Raw genomic sequence first — 19,739 nt, 5'->3', positions numbered from 1 at the left:
CGGCTTGTTTTTTTCTCGTGAATCGTGATTTCATTAGAAGCCGTGAACCGTGATTTTCCAAAATAATTCTCTGTGAAATGAGAAAGAAGTATTTAATTCGTCGTGAACCGTGATTTTGGTTGTGTCTTCCATTATTTTCGACCGCAATTGCGTGACCGTGACAGGACAGTCATCCCTCTTCGTGCTCTTGCTCGGATTTCTTTTTGCTGCGCGCAGAACAAGAAGCAGACGGATGAAAAAGACGTCTAACAAGGCTGCGCTTTGGGTGTAACTTTTCAAATATTATGTTACGTAAGTTCGTGTCAAAAAATGCCATTTTTTTTATCGTGAAACGTGATTAATTCAATCATTACCAAAACCATTCAGAGCTTTTCATTTGGCACGACAGAGAAAAAAAACAAAACAAAACAAAAACAAAAACAACACAAAAGGAAGACAGCAACGTTGTGCGAGTGAGTTTGCCCTTCAAAGATCAAACAGCAAACGCAGTAAAAAGGCAAATGCGTGATCTCAATCACAAGATTGGTACTACATTACAACCCGTATTTATCAACCGAAAATTGGAACAAGACGTCGTAAACAATCGTAAATCAACAATGCGTTGTTTCCTCCTCTACATGTGATCTGTGTGATTCAGATTATGTCGGCTTTGTAGCTCGACACCTTCACCAACGTATTGTTGAACATATAGACTGTGTGAGCGGTAAACACTTTTCGACAGACCATGGGGATACAAGCCTCCTCAAAGAAAGCCAATTACGCCTTCTGAAAAAGTGCCAAGGAAAATTGGATTGTCTTGTCTACGAGATGCTTTTCATCAAGGAGCGCAATCCTAGTCTCAAAACGCAGACTGATTCCATTCGCGCAAAACTCTTTGTTTAAAAGGACATTCTATCACCTATTGTCTTTTTAGTATTTAAACATTTTTTATCATGCACTCTTTGACTTGATAATGACATTAGCCAAACGTCGAAACGTCGTCAACAAACTTTTAATATGCTTTTACGAAATGTTTTATTGCAATTTATTATCGTGAAACGCGAAATGTGGATTTTATCATTTATTATTGTGAAAGGACCAATTCATTTTCCGTGAAACGTGATCTTGACTCCCCCCTCCCCCCCCCCCTTCTACCACCCTTAATATAGGCTCACTAAGCCTGTGACTAAGTCTGTGAAGCGCTTTTCGATTCTGTTGAGTAACGTTGAGATTCGAATAATATACACACAAGAATATAATGTATATACGTGGTGAAGGTGCGGGGTGCTTCGATGTCTTTAGTAGTGCTGGGGATCTAATTATGCAAAAAATCTCCAAGCTTTACTTAGACTGAATTTGGCAAACATATAACACTCTTTCTTTTTTGTAACAATGAGGTATATGGTTTAAACAAGTAAGACGATGTTGTACGTTCAGACTGAATGCGCTCCTTAAATGTCCACGGAAAGGAGCTAACGACGCCATTTTTCTTCACTTGTGTCAATTCTAGAGGAAACATTTTTAGAAAACATGAGCGATTTTTGAATCTTCAATGACAATCATTACAAAACCAGACTGAGTAAGAAGTCGTTGTCGAATAATGTGGCCGCGTTTCTCCTCAGTCCTTGGACGGACGTTGTGCGCAAATGTCAAAATTTTACAGCATAAGGCTGGAGGGATGTAGCATGAAGTTAACGTAAACGCAAGAAGGTCGGTAACGCTTCTCGCTGCCGCAGATTTAGTGTCAATTTGACGACTCTTCCTGTCGACTCAGTAGTGGCGTAAATAAGATGAAGCTGCATTTGGTTCGTTTTAACATTAAACATTCTCAAAAGAAAGTGACGGGCAAGAAAGTTTATTCCCGTCTAGGTCTTATTCCCAAGGTAACTGGTATTATAATCCCTCTCCAGTCATATTTCGATATTGTATTCAGTTCCCCCTCGGTCAATGTTACCTCGACGCGCGTTGCGTGGATGAAAATTCGCGTGAAGCCGCTAAAGCTATCCACGCGATTAAAATTCGCGTCACTGGATTGGCTATTCTTAGATTTTCCTGGGACTTCTGGAGCCAGAAATGATCTAAAACTAGTTTGAGACGAACCCGGGGGGGATACTCCCAGAAAAGTCGCGTGGACTTCTTAAAATCCTTACTCCCTAGTAACAAGATTTACCCTGAGCGACAATTGCAAAAGGAATCTCTTGCGTCTTTAAGCATCTTCAACCAGTGGTTAATAGAAGAACAAATTCAGTAGGAATAAGCAAAAAACTCATAAGATGCGTGACGTTGCCGATAAATTAGACATAAGGCTCAAAAGGCGCTTAAAAGTGTCAAATATTCGCTGGTAATCTAAACTTTTCGGGCTTAGTCGTTCTTCAGAAGGTAGATAGAAGGACACCCCAGCAGAAAAACCGTGGCCCTTCAGGTATGGGGCTAATCCAGATCTTATTAAAAAGCTATCGATTACAGAAACCATACAAAAATCAATCAAACGTAACGATTTTTTTATTACGTTTAAAAAAATAAGAAAAAGGCACCCTTAATTAAACACTTACAAACGTCAGTTGCGACAAATGAACGAGCAATTCTACAAGTTTCGACACATGATAGGATATAGGGACTCAAATTAAACAGTAACATATCATCTACGATTATCTGGGATTTAAAAAATTAGATTCAACTAGTAAAACAAAAAACAAAAAAGGCTAATAAAATGACGTTTGAATGAAGAAATATAAAACATATCTTATAAACTTTCTGTTATTATAATATTCTTACCACTAGGACCTAATGAATTCTTTCAGTTTTCTAACTAACATTATTTCTATTTTCAGTGAAGTCTTCATCATCCGGGACATCGTTTCTTCTGTTACTTGTGAACCGATCAGCGTGATGTACCAGGATGCAGTAAGGTGAGGTCTAGATCACGAACCCTACGAGCACATCGATAAGAATATGAAGCTAATTGGTTTTTCTGAGGCTGCATACCTCAACGGTTCTTAAAACAGTAAATAGAGAGACTAATAAATAACATGTCACAGAAACCAATTACCCTAAAAACCTACTGACTGACTGACTGACTGACTGACTGACTGACTGACTGGCTGACTGGCTGGCTGTGTTCCATGCAATGCTCACTCAAACAGAGTAAAAAACTCTCTCGAAAGAACGCAACATGAACAACAACTGGCAGGAGTCTGACCAGTTCAGTATTTTCAAAGCATGACCGAGGACGGTTGAACTTGGGACTTAGCTAATAACAGAGTTGAGGACTACAACGCTAGACGTCCGGATTACAAGGCAAGCGCTGAAACCTCTTGCCAATGCTGCCTACTTCGAAAAATATATTTTTTAAATAAAAAAGGGTCTCTTACCGATATCGGGGGTATCGCTTTGTTGGAGTCTGAAACATTGAAGAAATGCACAGTTGAAAATAGTAAGCATAAATAAAGTAATTAAAAAAGAAGGAAATAATTTCAAGTGTCAAGTGTATCTAGCACTATTGTGCTAATTGGGGATAATTAAACAAATACTGCATTTAGAACATAAACTGTTAAAAATCCCAACTGGTTGGAGGCTGACCAGTTGGTTATTTACACAACGCGGTCGAGGAGTTGAACTCGGGACTACCGAGAACAAACCCAGATAGCGGTAGGGTGGAGGACTTGAACCAGGGCCCTCCAGATTTCAAATCGATCAGTCAGTCAGTCAATCTGTCACTCAGTCACCCAAACCATGGGACAGACAGTCTGTCAGTTGGTCAGTCAGTCAATTCTGGGAATTTTCGTCAAGTGATGCAAATTTAGCAAAGTTGAGAGGTTTGAGTTGTCGTCCGGTTGTTCCAGTTCCAGTCTTATTCGATAAGGTCTTCAAGCAGCATTAATTTTTTTTCATCTGTTTACCTGGTGTTCCCGGACCTCCGATCCAAAACGCGCCAAAAAAGCTTTCCCCAAAAGTCATGTAATACGTACTATGGTATGAGACGTGAACGGAGATGGTGTCGTTTTCCCGAAGTGAGAATACCCCGCCATGAAACTTGGTGTCCAGAAACCTCTTTGAATCAATCACACTGCCGATACTCCCCATGACCTTGGCGTCATTGATGAATGTGGCGTGAGCCATGTAGGTGGATGATCCATCGTAGTAAAACATTTGACTGTATATGAAGTAGTAACCGGCTTTCTTCACCTGTATGTGTCCGCTGGATGGGTTGTACAGGATACTGCCTTCCCTGTGCTTCAGCGTCCAGTTGCTTACGCGTTGACTGTTAACTGCCAACAAGATCACATGGTGTCAGTTAAAACCATTATCTGTGATCAGTCAATCAATCAACAACTTAAATTATGTCTGGAGAGTGGCTACATGGAGCTTACTAATTGGGGACATCTTAACTAATGTACTAGGTATCGAGAAGAGAAAAACTTTGCGTGGCAAACTTACCTAGAACTGAATAGAACAGGGTCAAACTGCAGCTTGGAGAGTTGACCTCCGGTCGCGAACTATACTCTAGTGAATAAGAAACGCATTTCTTTGCTCCTTCATTATAGAACCTAATTTCTGTTCTGCCATTTGCCTTTTCGAACTCAAAAGCTTTTTTTTCGTCTAATACTGGCGTAAAAGCGCAGCTGACAGAATCAGACTATATTATCTTATTGGATATTTATTTATGAACGCAGTTCGAAACAAGGATATTTCAAAAGGACTTGTCGAATTTCCAATAGTTTTCTTATGGCCGGGTTCTTATTTTTTACCTAGACTATAATGAGAACAGTGGGTTTCATTGCATTAAGCGTGTGGTAGAAGGTGTGCGTAAATAATGTGCTAAATGAAAAGCAAATGTAATTAATAATTAAGTCATAAATAGGCGCCGAGTATCTTTATACTGTTTCCAAACAAGCATTTCATTACCTTGGCGTATTTTCAGTCCGTTGCCAATGAGATGGATGCTGTCACGGCTCTGTTACATCAAAAAAGGCAAACAGAGAACAAATAAAACTGTGTCAAACGTAGTTGGCAGACAAGTTGATCAGTTGGAGTAACACTTACCGCAGATCCAAGAAGGCCAGCTGTTCCTATCAGTAAAAAAGTAAACATAGCTTAAGGTGGCTTAAAACAGTTTCCAACGCTTGGATTTTGATGGGTCATTATAGCCACTCTTTATCAGTTGATGCTACAATCATGGTATCAAAAAACTGCCCAATCATTGGTGAACACGTTGTTATCATTTTCGCGACAAAATAGGTCGCCGTAGCAACAGTATAACCTGCTAAAAACACCCTTAATTACAGCTTTAGGGACTTTTGAATTATAAGCCCTAAAGCTGTAATCAAGGATGTTTTTAGCAGGTCATACTGTTGCTATGTTAACCTATTATGTCACGAAAGTGATAACAACGTGTTCACAAATGATTGGGCAGTTTTTTGATACCATGATTGTAGCATCAACTGATAAAGAGCGGTTATAACGACCCATCAAAATCTAAGTGCTGGGAAAAAAAATTGTTTTGAGCCACCTTAATACAAGAACCCTTTGAGAGTACGTCCGAAAAGTTCAATAGTTTGAGTCGCCCATCGAAACAATATACAAAAGTTGAATCTGAGTATGAATGTCCAACTTTTTAAAATGTGGATTCCAGTTGAAAATTCGAGGGTATTAACAGCAACACCTTACTAAAAATATGGTAGTGAATAAGGAGAATTAACGGTCAGATCTTGAGAGTGAAAAGGTTGAAGTTGAAGATGAAGAAAACAACTGAACGGATTTCCGAGGAACCTTTCCAGTTATGCTAAATATTTTCACGTGTTATTATTTCCATTAATGCCATTGTAAATTATTAAGTCATTACCTGGACGGCCCGGGGAACCAACAGGACCGGGTTCCCCGGGCATTCCCGGTGGGCCTTGTACCCCTGGGAGTCCTGAGAGTCCTGGAAGTCCGAGATTCAATAAGAACATATGAAAACGGAGACAGGATTATCCAATAAAAACACCATAGGAATCACAGACAAGCATAGAAACAGTGACTGAAGAAGTTACCAACTCAAATTGAGATCACCAGTGGAAATGGGAATACTGCAAGCTATCCGGGGGAGGTAAAGACTCCCTTCCAACCCTACCCATCCATTGTGACGATAAGTTTTCTCGGTAAGCTAGTGTGACGATAGGTTTTTCCTGCAACACTGTAAATTTCGGACTGAACGGACACTTGAACTGACAACTGGGGGAATCTAACTCTGGAGAGCACTGCTTGGCTGCGGGAACGGAAATTCGTCACGATTTCCTGGTACACGAGGATCTACTTCAATGGTCTTCACTACGGACGTCAAGGAAGAGACATAACTTGGTCCAACAGTAGTTTATTCTGCACTCTAACGTCGAGGGTGAAACTGACATACTCGGCGGAGTAGCCGCTGTAAAATCGTAACGATGTAGCCGATGTAATCGATGTAATCGATGTAATCGAAAAAGCTTTACAAACGTACTTGCTTATATATCATCCTTTACACGACAAGTGTTTCCAATATGCTAATGTAACTTCAAGTATACAATACGAGCGGAAAGTACTTAATTAAGATAGCGAATTCTAATCAACACCACGAGGCTTCCAAAATTAAAATAGAGTGCTAGGATTAAAATTACACAGGCTGAGATTAAGATAGACCAACTTAGGAAATTAAAAGTGAGATACTTAAATTTGAAATTCTGAATTGGTGTTACCGACAGCAAGGAAAAATTATCCTATGAATAGAAAGCATTAAAACTCCAGTAGTGAAAAGTAGTTCAGCTGGCTAACTTCCGAGAAAACTAATAAAACTTCATTAGTGAAAAGTAGTTCAGCTGGCTAGTTTCTGGGGGAACGGAAAGTAGATTGTAATAATAAAAGAAACTCAAATGACCCGATAACGAACTACTTGTTTCTAAATGAAAGTTAGTGAAACAGCGTTGCACACGCTCAGGTGTACAAAGAATCGGCAAAGTACAAAGAAGAACAAAACTTAAGATTTCTAGCTGTTAACTGAAAAGAGGCTACCGTTAGGTTTTTTCCTATAATATTCCAATAATAAAGAAATGCCTGTGTAACGGCGAATTTTCTCATAACATTCCTCCCACCTTAAAATCGAGACCTCCTGGTCGAGCAAGACGTATAAAAGGAATGTACAACTCAACTTGACTATCTGAACATGGTTTATAAGCGTTAAAATGGTCTCCAGAAAATTCGTAAAAATCTTTCTTGGTACTTTAATATTCCTTATCAAATTTCTTTCCATTGGCTTGTCTCTTTTGGGAAAACTGTCTACTTGTCTACTTCGACACTGAAATCCCTCCTATAATCTCATTTCTGTGAGGATATATTTCTCATTAATCTGTTTGTCTATATGCGTCAATAATGCGTTACTTCTTCAATGTCATCAACACCTCTTCCTCTCTCAAAATTCCTGGTCAATGGTAAACTGGCTCTCTTAATTCTTTACATTTCGGTAGACATGAATCTCTTGTGGTAACCTAGAACTGTTTTCTTTGCTTGAAGATATGGCCTTTAAGGTTTTCTGAACATCACCGGTTCCAAAGAGCGATACGGCTGACTTCAATGTTTTAACTCTCGGTACATTTCTTTCATTTTGGGCTTCACTCTGGTCAGATCTCTTGTAATTCGCTAGGCTAAGTGGGGTACAAATTTCGTGACCACCTTGAAGGATATCATTGGGGGTTTCCTGGAAGAAGAACTTGGGTAGTTTCTGAATAACGGACTTGTCGTTGTTTTCCGTGGGTGGCGTGCATGAAGCAGTCAGTAGGTATAGGACAATGAGCAGCAAAAGTAGGAGTGACTGGTGAGAAAACATCAGTTTGTTCTTTTCATTACGTTGAACAAATTTGGACTTTAAAATCTCTGGTAAAGGCGCTAGATTTGCATCACTGACCACGGTGTTCTTTTCATTCAACTTCTGCTGGGAAAGGAAGGTTCCCATCACTGGCACAGTCTTTGTGCTGGCTTGTTCTCCAACGTATCCTGTTCCTTTGAAGGAAAGAGTACCATCTACTAGATCAATAAGGGCTCCGTTCTTTTGTAGAAAATCTCGACCAAGGATAGCATCGTAGGTCAGGTTCTGCATGACATGAAACTCACAGGTATATTCTCTTGCTTGCAACTGTAAAGGTATCGTAATCTTTCCTAACACTGGGACTTTCTCTCCGCTTACTGTCTGGACAGCCGATAAGGAACCTTCGCTCATATTAGGCGGAAATTGACCATAAATCTTCGTGAAAAACTGTTCGTGTATGGCCGATACGCACGCTCCAGTATCCACGAGTAACTGAACTGCTTGGCCTGCTATTTCACCTTCTGTAGTTAGATCACTGCACTTTAGCTTGAAATCCTTTTTACCAGACGAGAAATCGTTGCTTGGCTGAGCTGCTGACTTCGATTGACGGTGTTTTGTTGCGGGCAAAGATACTTGCTTATGCGAGATTGTGGTTGTCGCTTATTGGCTCTTGTCAGCTTCACTTCTTGTTGTGACTGTGTTGTACTTGTTGCTTTTTCCTGGCTGTTTGTCTTCTCCTGCTTTGGTAGCGCGGTTAACACACGATCTGACGAGTTTTCTTCTCCTTCAAATGTTAGTTTGCAAGTGCGTACTGGCTGACGGGAGCTTTGTTCAGCTGATCCTGAACTCCTTACTTTGTTGTCATGGTAATTTAGAACTCGCTGGGCATACTGAGCATCTAATACGGACAAATGGGCCGAGGGATGAGTTGCCAGACACTGATTTTCTTCCTGATTGTAATTCGCATGGTACTCTTGGCTCCCTTCTTGGTTCTGGTACGGGCTTTCTGGCTGGTAATAATAGTAACAGTTATATTGGATATGGCCAATGCGTCCACACCTATAGCACACGGTGCGGTTACGTCGGGCGAGGCGGTCCATGCGATTTACTCGTCGGTTCAGATTTTCTAAACCGTTTTCCATTCGGCGAATTTCTTTCAGCAATTCCGGCATCTCTCTATTGTTGGCTTCTGAAAACGCGGCGATGCTACCTGTATTTCCATCTCTGGCGTGACTGCCGTCAAATTTTCCTGATACTTTTCCTAAGAGTTTCTCCAACTTTGTTTGCAATTCTGGTGGTTGCTGATTGCTTGGGTTACCTGGGAAGCCCAACTTGGGTAGTTGACCTTTATAGATGTCTCGTGTAAACTGTTCATCGATTACTGTCATGCCTGCTCCGGTATCTACGAGTAACGTAATGTCTTGGCCATTTAGCTGGGCAGTGACTCTTAGGTCACGTGGCTTGGCTTGATTATTTGTAATGTTACACTGTTCATCGGTTAAAGGTGAAGTTTCACGTTCTGTCTGGGCAGGATCTGGCTTATGGTTAGGCAAGCTGTCATTATTGACTTCAGTGGATTCTCTTCCGGCGGAAGTACTATGTCGTGGCTGAGAGAGATCTGGGTCCGAGGGATTCCGGATGTTCTCGTTCGTGCATAGGTCAACAATAACATCTGTATCCGCTGAAATTCTGGTTTTGGTACGGCGTACAGCGTTAGGAAATGGGACATCATGGTTTTTCTGACTCTGTGGTAGGTTATTCCTTTGGTCTCCACTGAGTTTGTTCGGTTTCAGCGGACTAGTGACCAGGGGCTGACGGATTTCCGGTTTGGGCTTAGTTTCCAGGTTTCCAGGTAACTCGCGCTCGGGACGGGCAGCGGTTGTTACTTCACCAGTTGCTTTGTTTTCATTATTCGGCGCCATTGTTCGTTGACCACTTTCGGAGTTTGGTTTTGATACTTTAATAACCACAGTTGGCGACTGGTTTTCCTTTCCTTGACCTGGCTGGAACACTTCTGGGACCAAGTGAGACGTATTTGGCAACTGCTGAGATAGTTCCTTGCCAATTTGCGATCCGACATCGCTCCAGTTTATTCTTGGAAACTCGCCTCCTTCTTTTGGAATTGTCTGGTGAATTGTATTTTGTTCTAGCGGAGCGACGAAACTATCCTCGTAATCTCCATCATCGAGCACGGCCATTCGCGGGCCACTTGCATCGAACTGAGAAGGCAATTCGCTCCGTCGTTGGGATTGATTGTAGCCCGAGCGGGAAGGATAATTTTCACTTGTTTGACGTCGCTGCTGGTTCGGCTGGAATCGGTCGTAGTTACTGGTTTCGCGTGAAGATCTCTGGTTACAATTTTGTTGAATATGTCCAACTCTTCCGCAAGTATAACAGATGGGTCGACCTTCTCGTGTTCGCTGTCTCGGCTGATCAACCTGATTTGGCGGATTTCGTCGAGCCAGCCCTTTAATCCGAGCATCCATTTGGCGAGAAAGTTCTTCTAATTTATCTTCCATTCGTCGAAGTTCGCGCATGAAATCTGGATTTTCTCTCCTGTTTGGTTCTGCATATGCTGCCAGAATCGCTGTATTGTCACCCTTGGATGGCGTTTTCTCTACAAGTTCATTTAATTTTGCTTGTAATTGCGACGGTTGCTGTATACCTGAGTTAGCCGGGAGGCCCGCGATCCATGCATCAAGCTTGGCAAGGAGTTTAGCGTCAGTTAACGTATCCTCTGCTTTAGCGGGTTCCTTAATTTTTTGAAGTTTTTCGCTTATCTCTTCCATTTTTGCTAGGAGCGCACGGCTGGTCGCGCTTGCTTCAGTTATCCCAGTGGGATGACTCGGTTGTCGCGCCACGCCAGTTACAGGAGAACCCATGGTGTTTTTCACTGCACAAGTCAGCCTTGCTATTTCTTCAGCCTCGCGGAATGACTTGGGTTGTCTTAACAGTACTGTCTCCCTGACTTCTGGCCGTAACCCTTGGACAAAGTAACGCATCTTTTCCGCGTCAGTAATGCTCAACCGCCTGAACTTGTTTGTTAAGTCAGTTAGATATGTGTCCAAAGGTTCTATTGCTCCCTGTTGGCGAGTGGTAACTGCCTGCCAAATTATCCAGCTCTGGTTATCATTTGCAAACCACTCTCTCAAAGAATCCCTCAGGTCGGCGTACGTGGACTTCTGATCAAGGGGTAAGGAGTAATAGAAATCTTCTGCGGGTCCGGCTAGATTCATTACCAGCTCCGCCTGCGCTGTTCTACTGGTTAGGTCTATGCGGCGAAGAGTTAGGTAATTTTCTATTTTATCCAACCATCGGTTCACATCTTCAGAGTCATAACCATGGAAAGGGGCTGGTCTTCGCGTGCTGACTGTTTCTGGAATTGGTGCTTGCTCCAATGCACTGGCTGTTTGCTGTTGGATCCTCTGTTGTAACCTCAACTGGGTATGTAGAGTAGCCATTTGTTCTCTTAATTCTCTAAGTGTTTCAGCTTCCATGATGACTGATAGGTCGGGTTGATTTCTCTCGCTTTCTATTCTCTTTTCTTTGTTATTGTTTTGATTTTCTTCGTGTTCGCTATCCTCTGAATCTTCTCGCTCGCTTTCCGTTTCTGTGTATCTGAAGTCGGCGCTAGGGACAGAGTCGCTGCGAGTCTTTGTTTTGTTTTGTTTTGTTTTTTTATAATTTATACTATCTCCTACTTGACTGTGATCAGTCAACTGTGAATTAATTAACAGGTTTGAGTGATGTGCTAAACTCGAGTTCTGCTCTAGATCTGGCTCTTCGTTTTCGGGTTCGCTGATTTCTTCGACTTCTAAAGCAATCTGAGGGCCAATCTGTAACTTCCTGGAGTCAATTGGAGTGAAGTCTTCTAAGGAACTGCTATCGCTTGTTACACGCGGTCCACAGGGAGTGGCTTGTTTTGATGAACTCGGTTGAACAATGGACGACTCTTGGCGTTGATCTATACTGATATTTATGGCTTCTCTGTTCGTACTATCGGCCTGACTTGGACTGGAAAATGCGGTGGACAAACGTGGGCCGTCGCTGGGTTTGCTTGACTGGATTTCTTCGTTTAAATCTAACGCGTGCGTCGACGACTCGTGGACGACACTTCGATAATACGGTAATTCACACAACAGTGTACAATTCTCTTCTTCTGACAACGAAGCTTGTACTTCTTTATTTACCTTAGGCGTACTGGCTTTAACTACGGGAACGGCTGATTTCCTACTTCATAAATTATACGGCGAAAGTTTCTTCCTAAAAACTTTCTTCACGGCCTTCATATATGAGGACAAAGAATTGATTTTGTACTCACGTTACTTGAGCGGCTTTTATCCTTTGTTCGCACTCAAGGGATTACAACAACTAGCGTCTTTGGTGAACTTGAATCTGCTCTGGCGCCTTGATAACGTCCTTGGAAGATCCACAAAGTACCACTCTTCTCCAATCACTGTGACGATAGGTTTTTCCTGCAACACTGTAAATTTCGGACTGAACGGACACTTGAACTGACAACTGGGGGAATCTAACTCTGGAGAGCACTGCTTTGCTGCGGGAACGGAAATTCGTCACAATTTCCTGGTACACGAGGATCTACTTCAATGGTCTTCACTACGGACGTCAAGGAAGAGACATAACTTGGTCTAACAGTAGTTTATTCTGCACTCTAACGTCGAGGGTGAAACTGACATACTCGGCGGAGTAGCCGCTGTAAAATCGTAACGATGTAGCCGATGTAATCGATGTAATCGATGTAATCGATGTAATCGAAAAAGCTTTACAAACGTACTTGCTTATATATCATCCTTTACACGACAAGTGTTTCCAATATGCTAATGTAACTTCAAGTATACAATACGAGCGGAAAGTACTTAATTAAGATAGCGAATTCTAATCAACACCACGAGGCTTCCAAAATTAAAATAGAGTGCTAGGATTAAAATTACACAGGCTGAGATTAAGATAGACCAACTTAGGAAATTAAAAGTGAGATACTTAAATTTGAAATTCTGAATTGGTGTTACCGACAGCAAGGAAAAATTATCCTATGAATAGAAAGCATTAAAACTCCAGTAGTGAAAAGTAGTTCAGCTGGCTAACTTCCGAGAAAACTAATAAAACTTCATTAGTGAAAAGTAGTTCAGCTGGCTAGTTTCTGGGGGAACGGAAAGTAGATTGTAATAATAAAAGAAACTCAAATGACCCGATAACGAACTACTTGTTTCTAAATGAAAGTTAGTGAAACAGCGTTGCACACGCTCAGGTGTACAAAGAATCGGCAAAGTACAAAGAAGAACAAAACTTAAGATTTCTAGCTGTTAACTGAAAAGAGGCTACCGTTAGGTTTTTTCCTATAATATTCCAATAATAAAGAAATGCCTGTGTAACGGCGAATTTTCTCATAACACCATTCAACAAATAGATTATGAGCTCGAGATCTCTGTCGCGCGATAGTTGAAGAGGACGTAGCCCGAGTCAACAATTACGCATAGAAGTCGAGGGCGAATAATCTGATTGTTTAGTGTAAATCTACTAATCGTTCAAAACTTTATCTAAATCCTCTTCATAGGCACTTCAAAAACGCAAAAAAATGGCCGCCAGTTTTTTTTTTAACAAGCGCACACTGCTAGGCTACTTGCCTCACTATCAACAACAGACTAGTATAAATCTACTAGCGTTCTATCAAGAATGCCGTTCTCTGATTGGCTACGCTACTCACTATCTATCCTGTGATAGATAGTGAGTAGCGTAGCAGTGTGCGCTTGTTAACAAAATGACGACCGCTTCGATGCGTTTTCGAGGTGTCTGTGAAGAGGATTTAGATAAAGTTTACTTTGAGCGACTAGTAGATTTATACTAAAACAATTAGATTATTCGCTCTCGATTTCTATGCGTGATAAGTGACTCGGGCGCACTATCGCACGATAGAAATCTGGAGCTCATAATCTAATTGTTTAATAGATAGCCATTCAGAGAACGGCATTCGTGATAGAACCCCAGTAGATTTATACTAATCTGAGAAAACAAATACACCCACGGGTCCTTTTTTCGTGTACAGTTAGAGTTTTGAGCTTAAAATTAGTCTTCTGCCTTTTGTTTACGCAAGCGATTGTGATGAAATATAGAACAAAGTTTGCGGCATGCCTCAGATTGTCGTAAAATATACGTTGAAAAAAATATATGCTGAAAAATATACGAGTTTCTGTCCCTACTTAGATGCTCCTAAATGCGTGTTGAAAGTTGTCACTATGACGTTAACGGCAAATGAGAAATGGTTTAGAATAAATTTGAACGCACAACTGCAGTGAGCGTTAGTTTCTCCTCATAACAGATATTTTTAAGGACTTCCGACTAAATCAAATCTCGGGCCACTAGTAATGCACGCAAGGGCAATTGCTAATATTGAGTGTTTGCCCGTACAACCTTCTACCGCTGATCTGATCCATACACTAAAGATAGAAATGGAGATATCACTGAAAAGAGTAGGAAAAAAAACAATAAAGTTTCTATCTTACCATCAAAACCACGGCTTCCCTTGAAGCCTCGCGGCCCGGGCATACCAGCAGGTCCGGGATAACCTAAACCGCATTGATGGAAGACATCATCGATTAGTGAATTGTATTGTAATCACATGGCTTGAAAATGTCCACAATGAAACAACTGTATATACTTCTGAAGAACGTTTTTCTAGCGAAGTACTCTCATTCATTTCATTGTAAACTATTAAGTCATTACCTGGAGGGCCGGGCTGGCCGGGCGGGCCGGGCGGGCCGGGCGGGCCAGCAGGACCGCGTTCTCCGGGTAATCCTAACGAATTGTGTTTGCGTGTTGTTCCTGCAACTCCTGAAAATCGCACATGCGTAGTAAAAACATATTATAACATAGACAAGTTAATCAAATGAAAGCACTGTAACACTTTTAGGGGACCTAGTGTTCTTTAGTACCCCCACCTGCCCCATGGCGAATCTGCAAAATATAAAAAAAATGCCTCTGCGAATACGGTCTGCCTCTTATCTCTGAAAATACTGGATACATACAGTAACACACTGAAGACTATCTGACCTGAACCACCAATGTCACCGCGATTTCCCTTGACACCTTGCGGTCCAGGCATACCAGCAGGTCCTGGAAATCCTAAATTACATTGATGAAAAATGATTACTTAACGGAATGTTTGTTTCTTTGTTTCGTCTTTATTTTCGCTGTAAACTATAAGTCATTACCTGGAGGGCCTGGGGGACCAGCAGGACCCGGTTCCCCCGGCATTCCCTGCGAGCCTGGTGCCCCTGGGAATCCTGGAAGTCACATGCAGATAAAATAATAAAAAAAACCCATTAAAAATGAGACATCATCAAATGAAAACACCAAAGACTCAGCGACTTCAGTGAGGATAATCTTCATCTACATTTCATTTAGTCGGTAAAATCGCAAGATATCACACTAATCATTAAAATGTACAGAGGCCTTAGTCTTAAATGACTCCAATAAACAATAATAAACGAATAAATAAGTAATAAACAGTGCAGTGGTTGGAAAAGTCTTGAGCTTGAATTTTCAGTAGGACTGTGAAGAATACAGATTACTGAGGTCTATCGAGGATGGGTGAATCGCACTTAACCCGCGGGAATCCCTTCCTACCCCGCCGCACAATTCACCCTGGAAAAAATAAATCAGTACAAGCACGCGTTTTCTTGCAGTCTAAGAGTTTGTTTATAAATCAAGGAAATATCCGATCAGCTCTCTGCTTGACAGTCTATTCTTTGTGATAACCATTATCGTGTAACTATTATTCTCAAAATATTAATTTCAATGTAAACTATCAAGTCATCAGGGCCGTTGCCAGACAATGGCAATGTCCGTGGATAAATTCTCTTCCTTGGTATTTAGAGTGTTTATGGTGACTATAAACAACAAAAATGATAAAATGACAGAGGCAAGTGCCTTGGTTAGCCTACTACTTGCTACCGCCGTGGTCATCACCTGGAGGTCCGGGCTCTCCTTGAATTCCCAACAAGTTGTGTTTATTTGTCCCTTGTACACGTCCTACAAGTCAAAGACGTCCCACTAACATATTCAAATATTTAAAAAACAGAAACAAGCTGATCAAAGAAGGATTAAGGTTGTCAAGCAGCGTTGTCTGGCGAAAAGAAAAAGAACACTTTATCATAATAAGGGGAGTATTCCCGCATGCTTTCTAGGATTAAAGGGAGGAATGACTACCTCTTTGCTCCTCAACTCGGAGCTATCTGGAATAATAACAGCGCATACGCGCGTTTGTCCTTTCTTGTAAATGTGATTCTTATGTTGATTTGATACTGACCTCACAATTTAATGCCCGAATTATGGGCTGAGAAGAAGTCGAAAATAAATTTCAAGACGAAAGTCCGTTTGACAATGAACAACGGTACGGATATCGGAAGGAAGGAAGGAATACTTCCAGTTGTGATTAGAACATTCGTTTGATGATTATTTTCATTAATTTTGTTATAAACTATTATGTCATTACCTGGAGGGCCAGGCGGACCAACAGGACCTTGGAAGCCTCTTTCTCCTGCAAATGAAAGATGAAGTAATGAAGTATTAGACCAGAGACAATATTATCCTATGAAACAGAACTACAGACTAGAACATGCAATTCCCCCGGGAAGCGCTCAAGACAACCAAGACACGAAGTAGATAAAAATGCAAAATACAGATACAGAAAATACGAAAGTCAACTGAAGAAGCAGAAGAAGTGTAAATTGATTATCTGAAGTTGAAAATGAACTAGAAAAGTAACTGAAAGACAAACCTTTTAGCAAAATTCAGAGGCCAAAATAACTGAACTGAATGGCCGTTTTTTGCAAAAATTCAAAATCGATAAACATTTATGGTCAATTATTGGTCTTAATTGTGGTATAATCGCTTAGAATTAACTTGACGAGGCTGGGAAGACCTTTCATCAGCTGTGATTATTATTGTTCATGAATTTCATTACAAACTGTGAAGTCATTACCTGGAGGGCCCGGGGGACCAACGGGACCGGGTTCTCCTGACATTCCCGGAAAGCCTCGCATCCCTGGGAATCCTAGAAGCCCGAAATACAATAACAAGTGAGATGATGCAGTAAAACAATTGTCAAATGAAAGCATCACAGTCTTCACGCTGTGATTTCGAGGAGGACATCAACGAGCGCTTTATGAAAGAAAAAAAAGAAAAAAAAAAAACAAACGAAAACAAAGAACGGAGGATGAAGACGTCACCGGCTTGAGTTTTTTCCCTCAAGAATACAGAACGGCTTATAATACTCAAGCTATCCAGGAAGAAAACATTTCCCCCCAAATCCTTCGCTCGTACAGGTCTTCATCCTCGGTCAGTGTTTAACTGGAGGTCGGCGGGAAATTTACCTCACACCTCACTGTGTCTGGGAGACGGGGCCAACTGGATAACTGATTGAAATGGCGGAGAATATATTTTTAAAACGCACTTCTGACACCACAACCACTTCCCTCAGGAAAAATCATTGGGAAATAAGAACTGTTGCTGAATTAAATCCTGGACTTCTCTTTAACCAGTTGGCCTGAGAAAACCTAACTCATAGTGATGAAAACTCTTGATGGTTAGGAACGGTATTCCATGACCTATAAGACAAATCCAAGATGTCTTTTGAAGAAGACCCTGTTCCTTGCAAAATATCCTGTGATTCAGTCAATCCATGCTAGAAGCGTCAATTGTTCCTTCAGGGTCAATTTTTGATCATGTTGGTTCTACCAGTTTGTTTCAGTAAATCAGGACAACTTTACAACTTTAAGCTATGAATTCATTTACCTGGAGGGCCTCGTTGGCCAGCATGACCGGGCTTTCCAGGCTTCCCCCTCCGGCCTGGTCTTCCTGGGGCTCCTAGAATTCAAAGATGAGGAAAACGGAAACAAAATTAAAAAATTACCCTGGTCACGTAGCCTGCAGAACATGCGGATTAGCGGGGCAGTGAGCGAGACGCGATAAACGAGCGCGGAGCGCGACCACGAGCGCGAAGCGCCGGACGAAAAAAATTGATAACAATCGTCTCGCGCTCGGCGCTCGTGTATCGCGTTTCGCTCTAGCGTTTCGCTCTCTACCCCGCTAATCCGCCTGTTCTGCAGGCTATTGGTCACGCTACTTGTAATCTTGGGTTCGTCACGCAATCTCATCTCCCTTTAGCGTCTGCGTGGGAGGCTACAGAAGATTATTGTTATAAGAAGTAGCTAGAAGTAAACCCAGGGGAATTTCCAGCGAACAAGGTGCAAATATACTCTTCGAGAATTGGTTATGTGATAACTGAAATCGTCATAACTCTCTCCTAAGACAGGTCAACTGGATAAGAATTGTTACCGTACAAAAAATTCTGGGCCACTAACCGACGCAAGTACAAGAAGTTTGAGCGCTTCTCCGGACACGAACTTCCTCTGACCCCTGAAACATACACAAAACTGACATTAAAAAACAATTCGTATGTCCGTGGCAATACCGAAATTTTCTTAAAATCACAGACGCTTGTAAACCGGAAAAGAAACCTCATACCTGGATATCTCGCGCATTGTTACCGAGTTGTAAGGTCTGGATAAGCTTCTCATGTTCGCGGATTTGGGTTTTCAGCCAGCAGAGTTCTTTGTGGGTGTAAACAGCAAACACAAGACCCGCGCAGGCTAACAACATGCAAACAAGTAAAACAGGGAGAAGTTGGCCTCCTCTTTGCTTTTCTTTTTCTTGCATGGCCGGTGGGATAGGACAAGAACGTCAAGAACAGACCGCTTAACAGACAATGATGACCGAACTGTGAGGGAAAATTCCCGGAAAACCGGGATAAAGTCACATGAAAACCCATCTGGCTCTAAGCCAAATGTTATTGGCGTGCTATTGTTTACCAAGAAAATAGGGGGAAATTACAAACGGATCCACTTTACTTTCTACATGGAATATATCTGTAATTTAAAGGCCCTATTAGGGCTTTTCGAGATACGAGATATTTAGGTAAAAAAGTTATGGGATACCACTAAGATATTTTGGGGGAAAATTAATGGGATATGGGACATAAGAACAGATATTCCGGCATATCAAGAAGGAGAACTGTTGACTTTTAAAACTGGGATATTTTATTTTAAACCAAAAATTAACAGGATATGGAAAACTCAGGTCGCCATCGAATTGGGCGTCAGTTTGAGGACTACGTTTCCTAAGTCCAATTTTCACGTACCTTGGAGAAACTTTGACCATGATATGATATAATGATCGTATTTGTACCAAAGCCAAAGCCGAAAGTCCGAAATCAAAGTTAGTGTTCAAAAGTTGAAGTTGATATTGCCGAATGATGTAAGTCGGAAGGGTTTTATTTGGATAGAACTTCCGTCATCACTCAGTGAAACCTTCTCAAGGTGGTGTACTGCAAATCAGGCCGTAAAAACGATTTCCACGATAAGATGTCCATCACTAAGTCAGCAATAACAATCGCTTATGTTCGTGAAGATTTCTACTTTGGATATTAATTTTACTTATTTCTCTTCAAAATTTTGCCGTAACTTTTTCAGATTTTGTTTCTTCACATAATGAATCGTCGGGGCAAATTTTGCCCGGTATGATCTGATGACACACAAAACGTTTGCACGTGACAAGCCAGATGGTTCCCCGTGATGAGCTCGTGAACTGTCTCCATTGGATGAGAGCTATTGTGGTCAACGAACGTAATCTTGGCGTGACTCCGTTTAAAGCAGTGCTAAATCTTGAAAAGGGGAATTTAGTAATTAATAAGTGTTGCTTTCGTTTGTCGGTCGATCACGAGTCCAAGCTTTGGCTACTCAAATTGAACGCTACCGTATAACACCGTCTTTGTCTGGTTGATTGTGAGGTACAGATTAGTTTTATGTCGTTCTGGACCATACATACTCATGTCCACTTCACCAGTTTTCTACCATATTTATCTCTA

At 41.4% G+C, this 19,739-nt stretch overlaps 1 protein-coding gene and 1 long non-coding RNA gene across 6 annotated transcripts in view; one reads left to right on the top strand and one right to left on the bottom strand.

The window, feature by feature from the left end:
- The window catches only part of LOC145493200 (uncharacterized), an 82,247-nt gene that overhangs the window by 30,608 nt on the left and 31,900 nt on the right, over positions 1-19,739 (top strand). For all 3 annotated transcript variants that reach the window (XR_014050104.1, XR_014050103.1, XR_014050102.1), the window contains exon 3: positions 2,811-2,888. This is a non-coding gene — a long non-coding RNA (uncharacterized LOC145493200). The remainder of the gene's footprint in view (positions 1-2,810; positions 2,889-19,739) is intronic.
- Positions 42-19,665, bottom strand: LOC145493159 (uncharacterized). 3 transcript variants are annotated; one of them, XM_081472561.1, is made up of 16 exons: positions 18,341-19,665; positions 18,178-18,232; positions 17,609-17,680; positions 16,797-16,868; positions 16,308-16,352; positions 15,782-15,844; positions 15,025-15,096; positions 14,864-14,935; positions 14,537-14,644; positions 14,317-14,379; positions 5,822-5,902; positions 5,023-5,048; positions 4,885-4,933; positions 3,879-4,247; positions 3,351-3,379; positions 42-2,909 (listed from the first exon to the last, which is right to left on the bottom strand). In XM_081472561.1, the coding sequence occupies exons 1-16, from the start codon at positions 18,530-18,532 to the stop codon at positions 2,901-2,903; spliced, it is 1,377 nt and encodes a 458-aa protein (XP_081328687.1). In that variant the 5' UTR covers positions 18,533-19,665; the 3' UTR covers positions 42-2,900. The 3 variants fall into 3 exon arrangements, with proteins under 3 accessions (XP_081328687.1, XP_081328686.1, XP_081328688.1); XM_081472560.1 differs by having other exon boundaries at positions 42-3,379; XM_081472562.1 differs by lacking the exon at positions 15,025-15,096 and having other exon boundaries at positions 42-3,379.

This window comes from Orbicella franksi, chromosome 7 (assembly GCF_964199315.1).
Source record: "Orbicella franksi chromosome 7, jaOrbFran1.1, whole genome shotgun sequence".
Lineage (NCBI taxonomy): Eukaryota > Metazoa > Cnidaria > Anthozoa > Scleractinia > Merulinidae > Orbicella > Orbicella franksi.
Note: the sequence above shows the minus strand (reverse complement) of the source record. Positions and strands in the feature narration are given on the sequence as shown.

Excerpts from the sequence above, each read along its gene's own strand:
- LOC145493159 (XM_081472560.1), bottom strand. The coding sequence starts at position 18,532 with ATGCAAGAAAAAGAAAAGCAAAGAGGAGGCCAACTTCTCCCTGTTTTA. Across the intron at positions 15,097-15,781 it reads AGGAGAGCCCGGACCTCCAG|GATTCCCAGGGGCACCAGGC; the intron begins GTGATGACCACG and ends TGTGACTTCCAG. Across the intron at positions 3,380-3,878 it reads CGGAGGTCCGGGAACACCAG|ACTCCAACAAAGCGATACCC; the intron begins GTAAACAGATGA and ends TCAATGTTTCAG.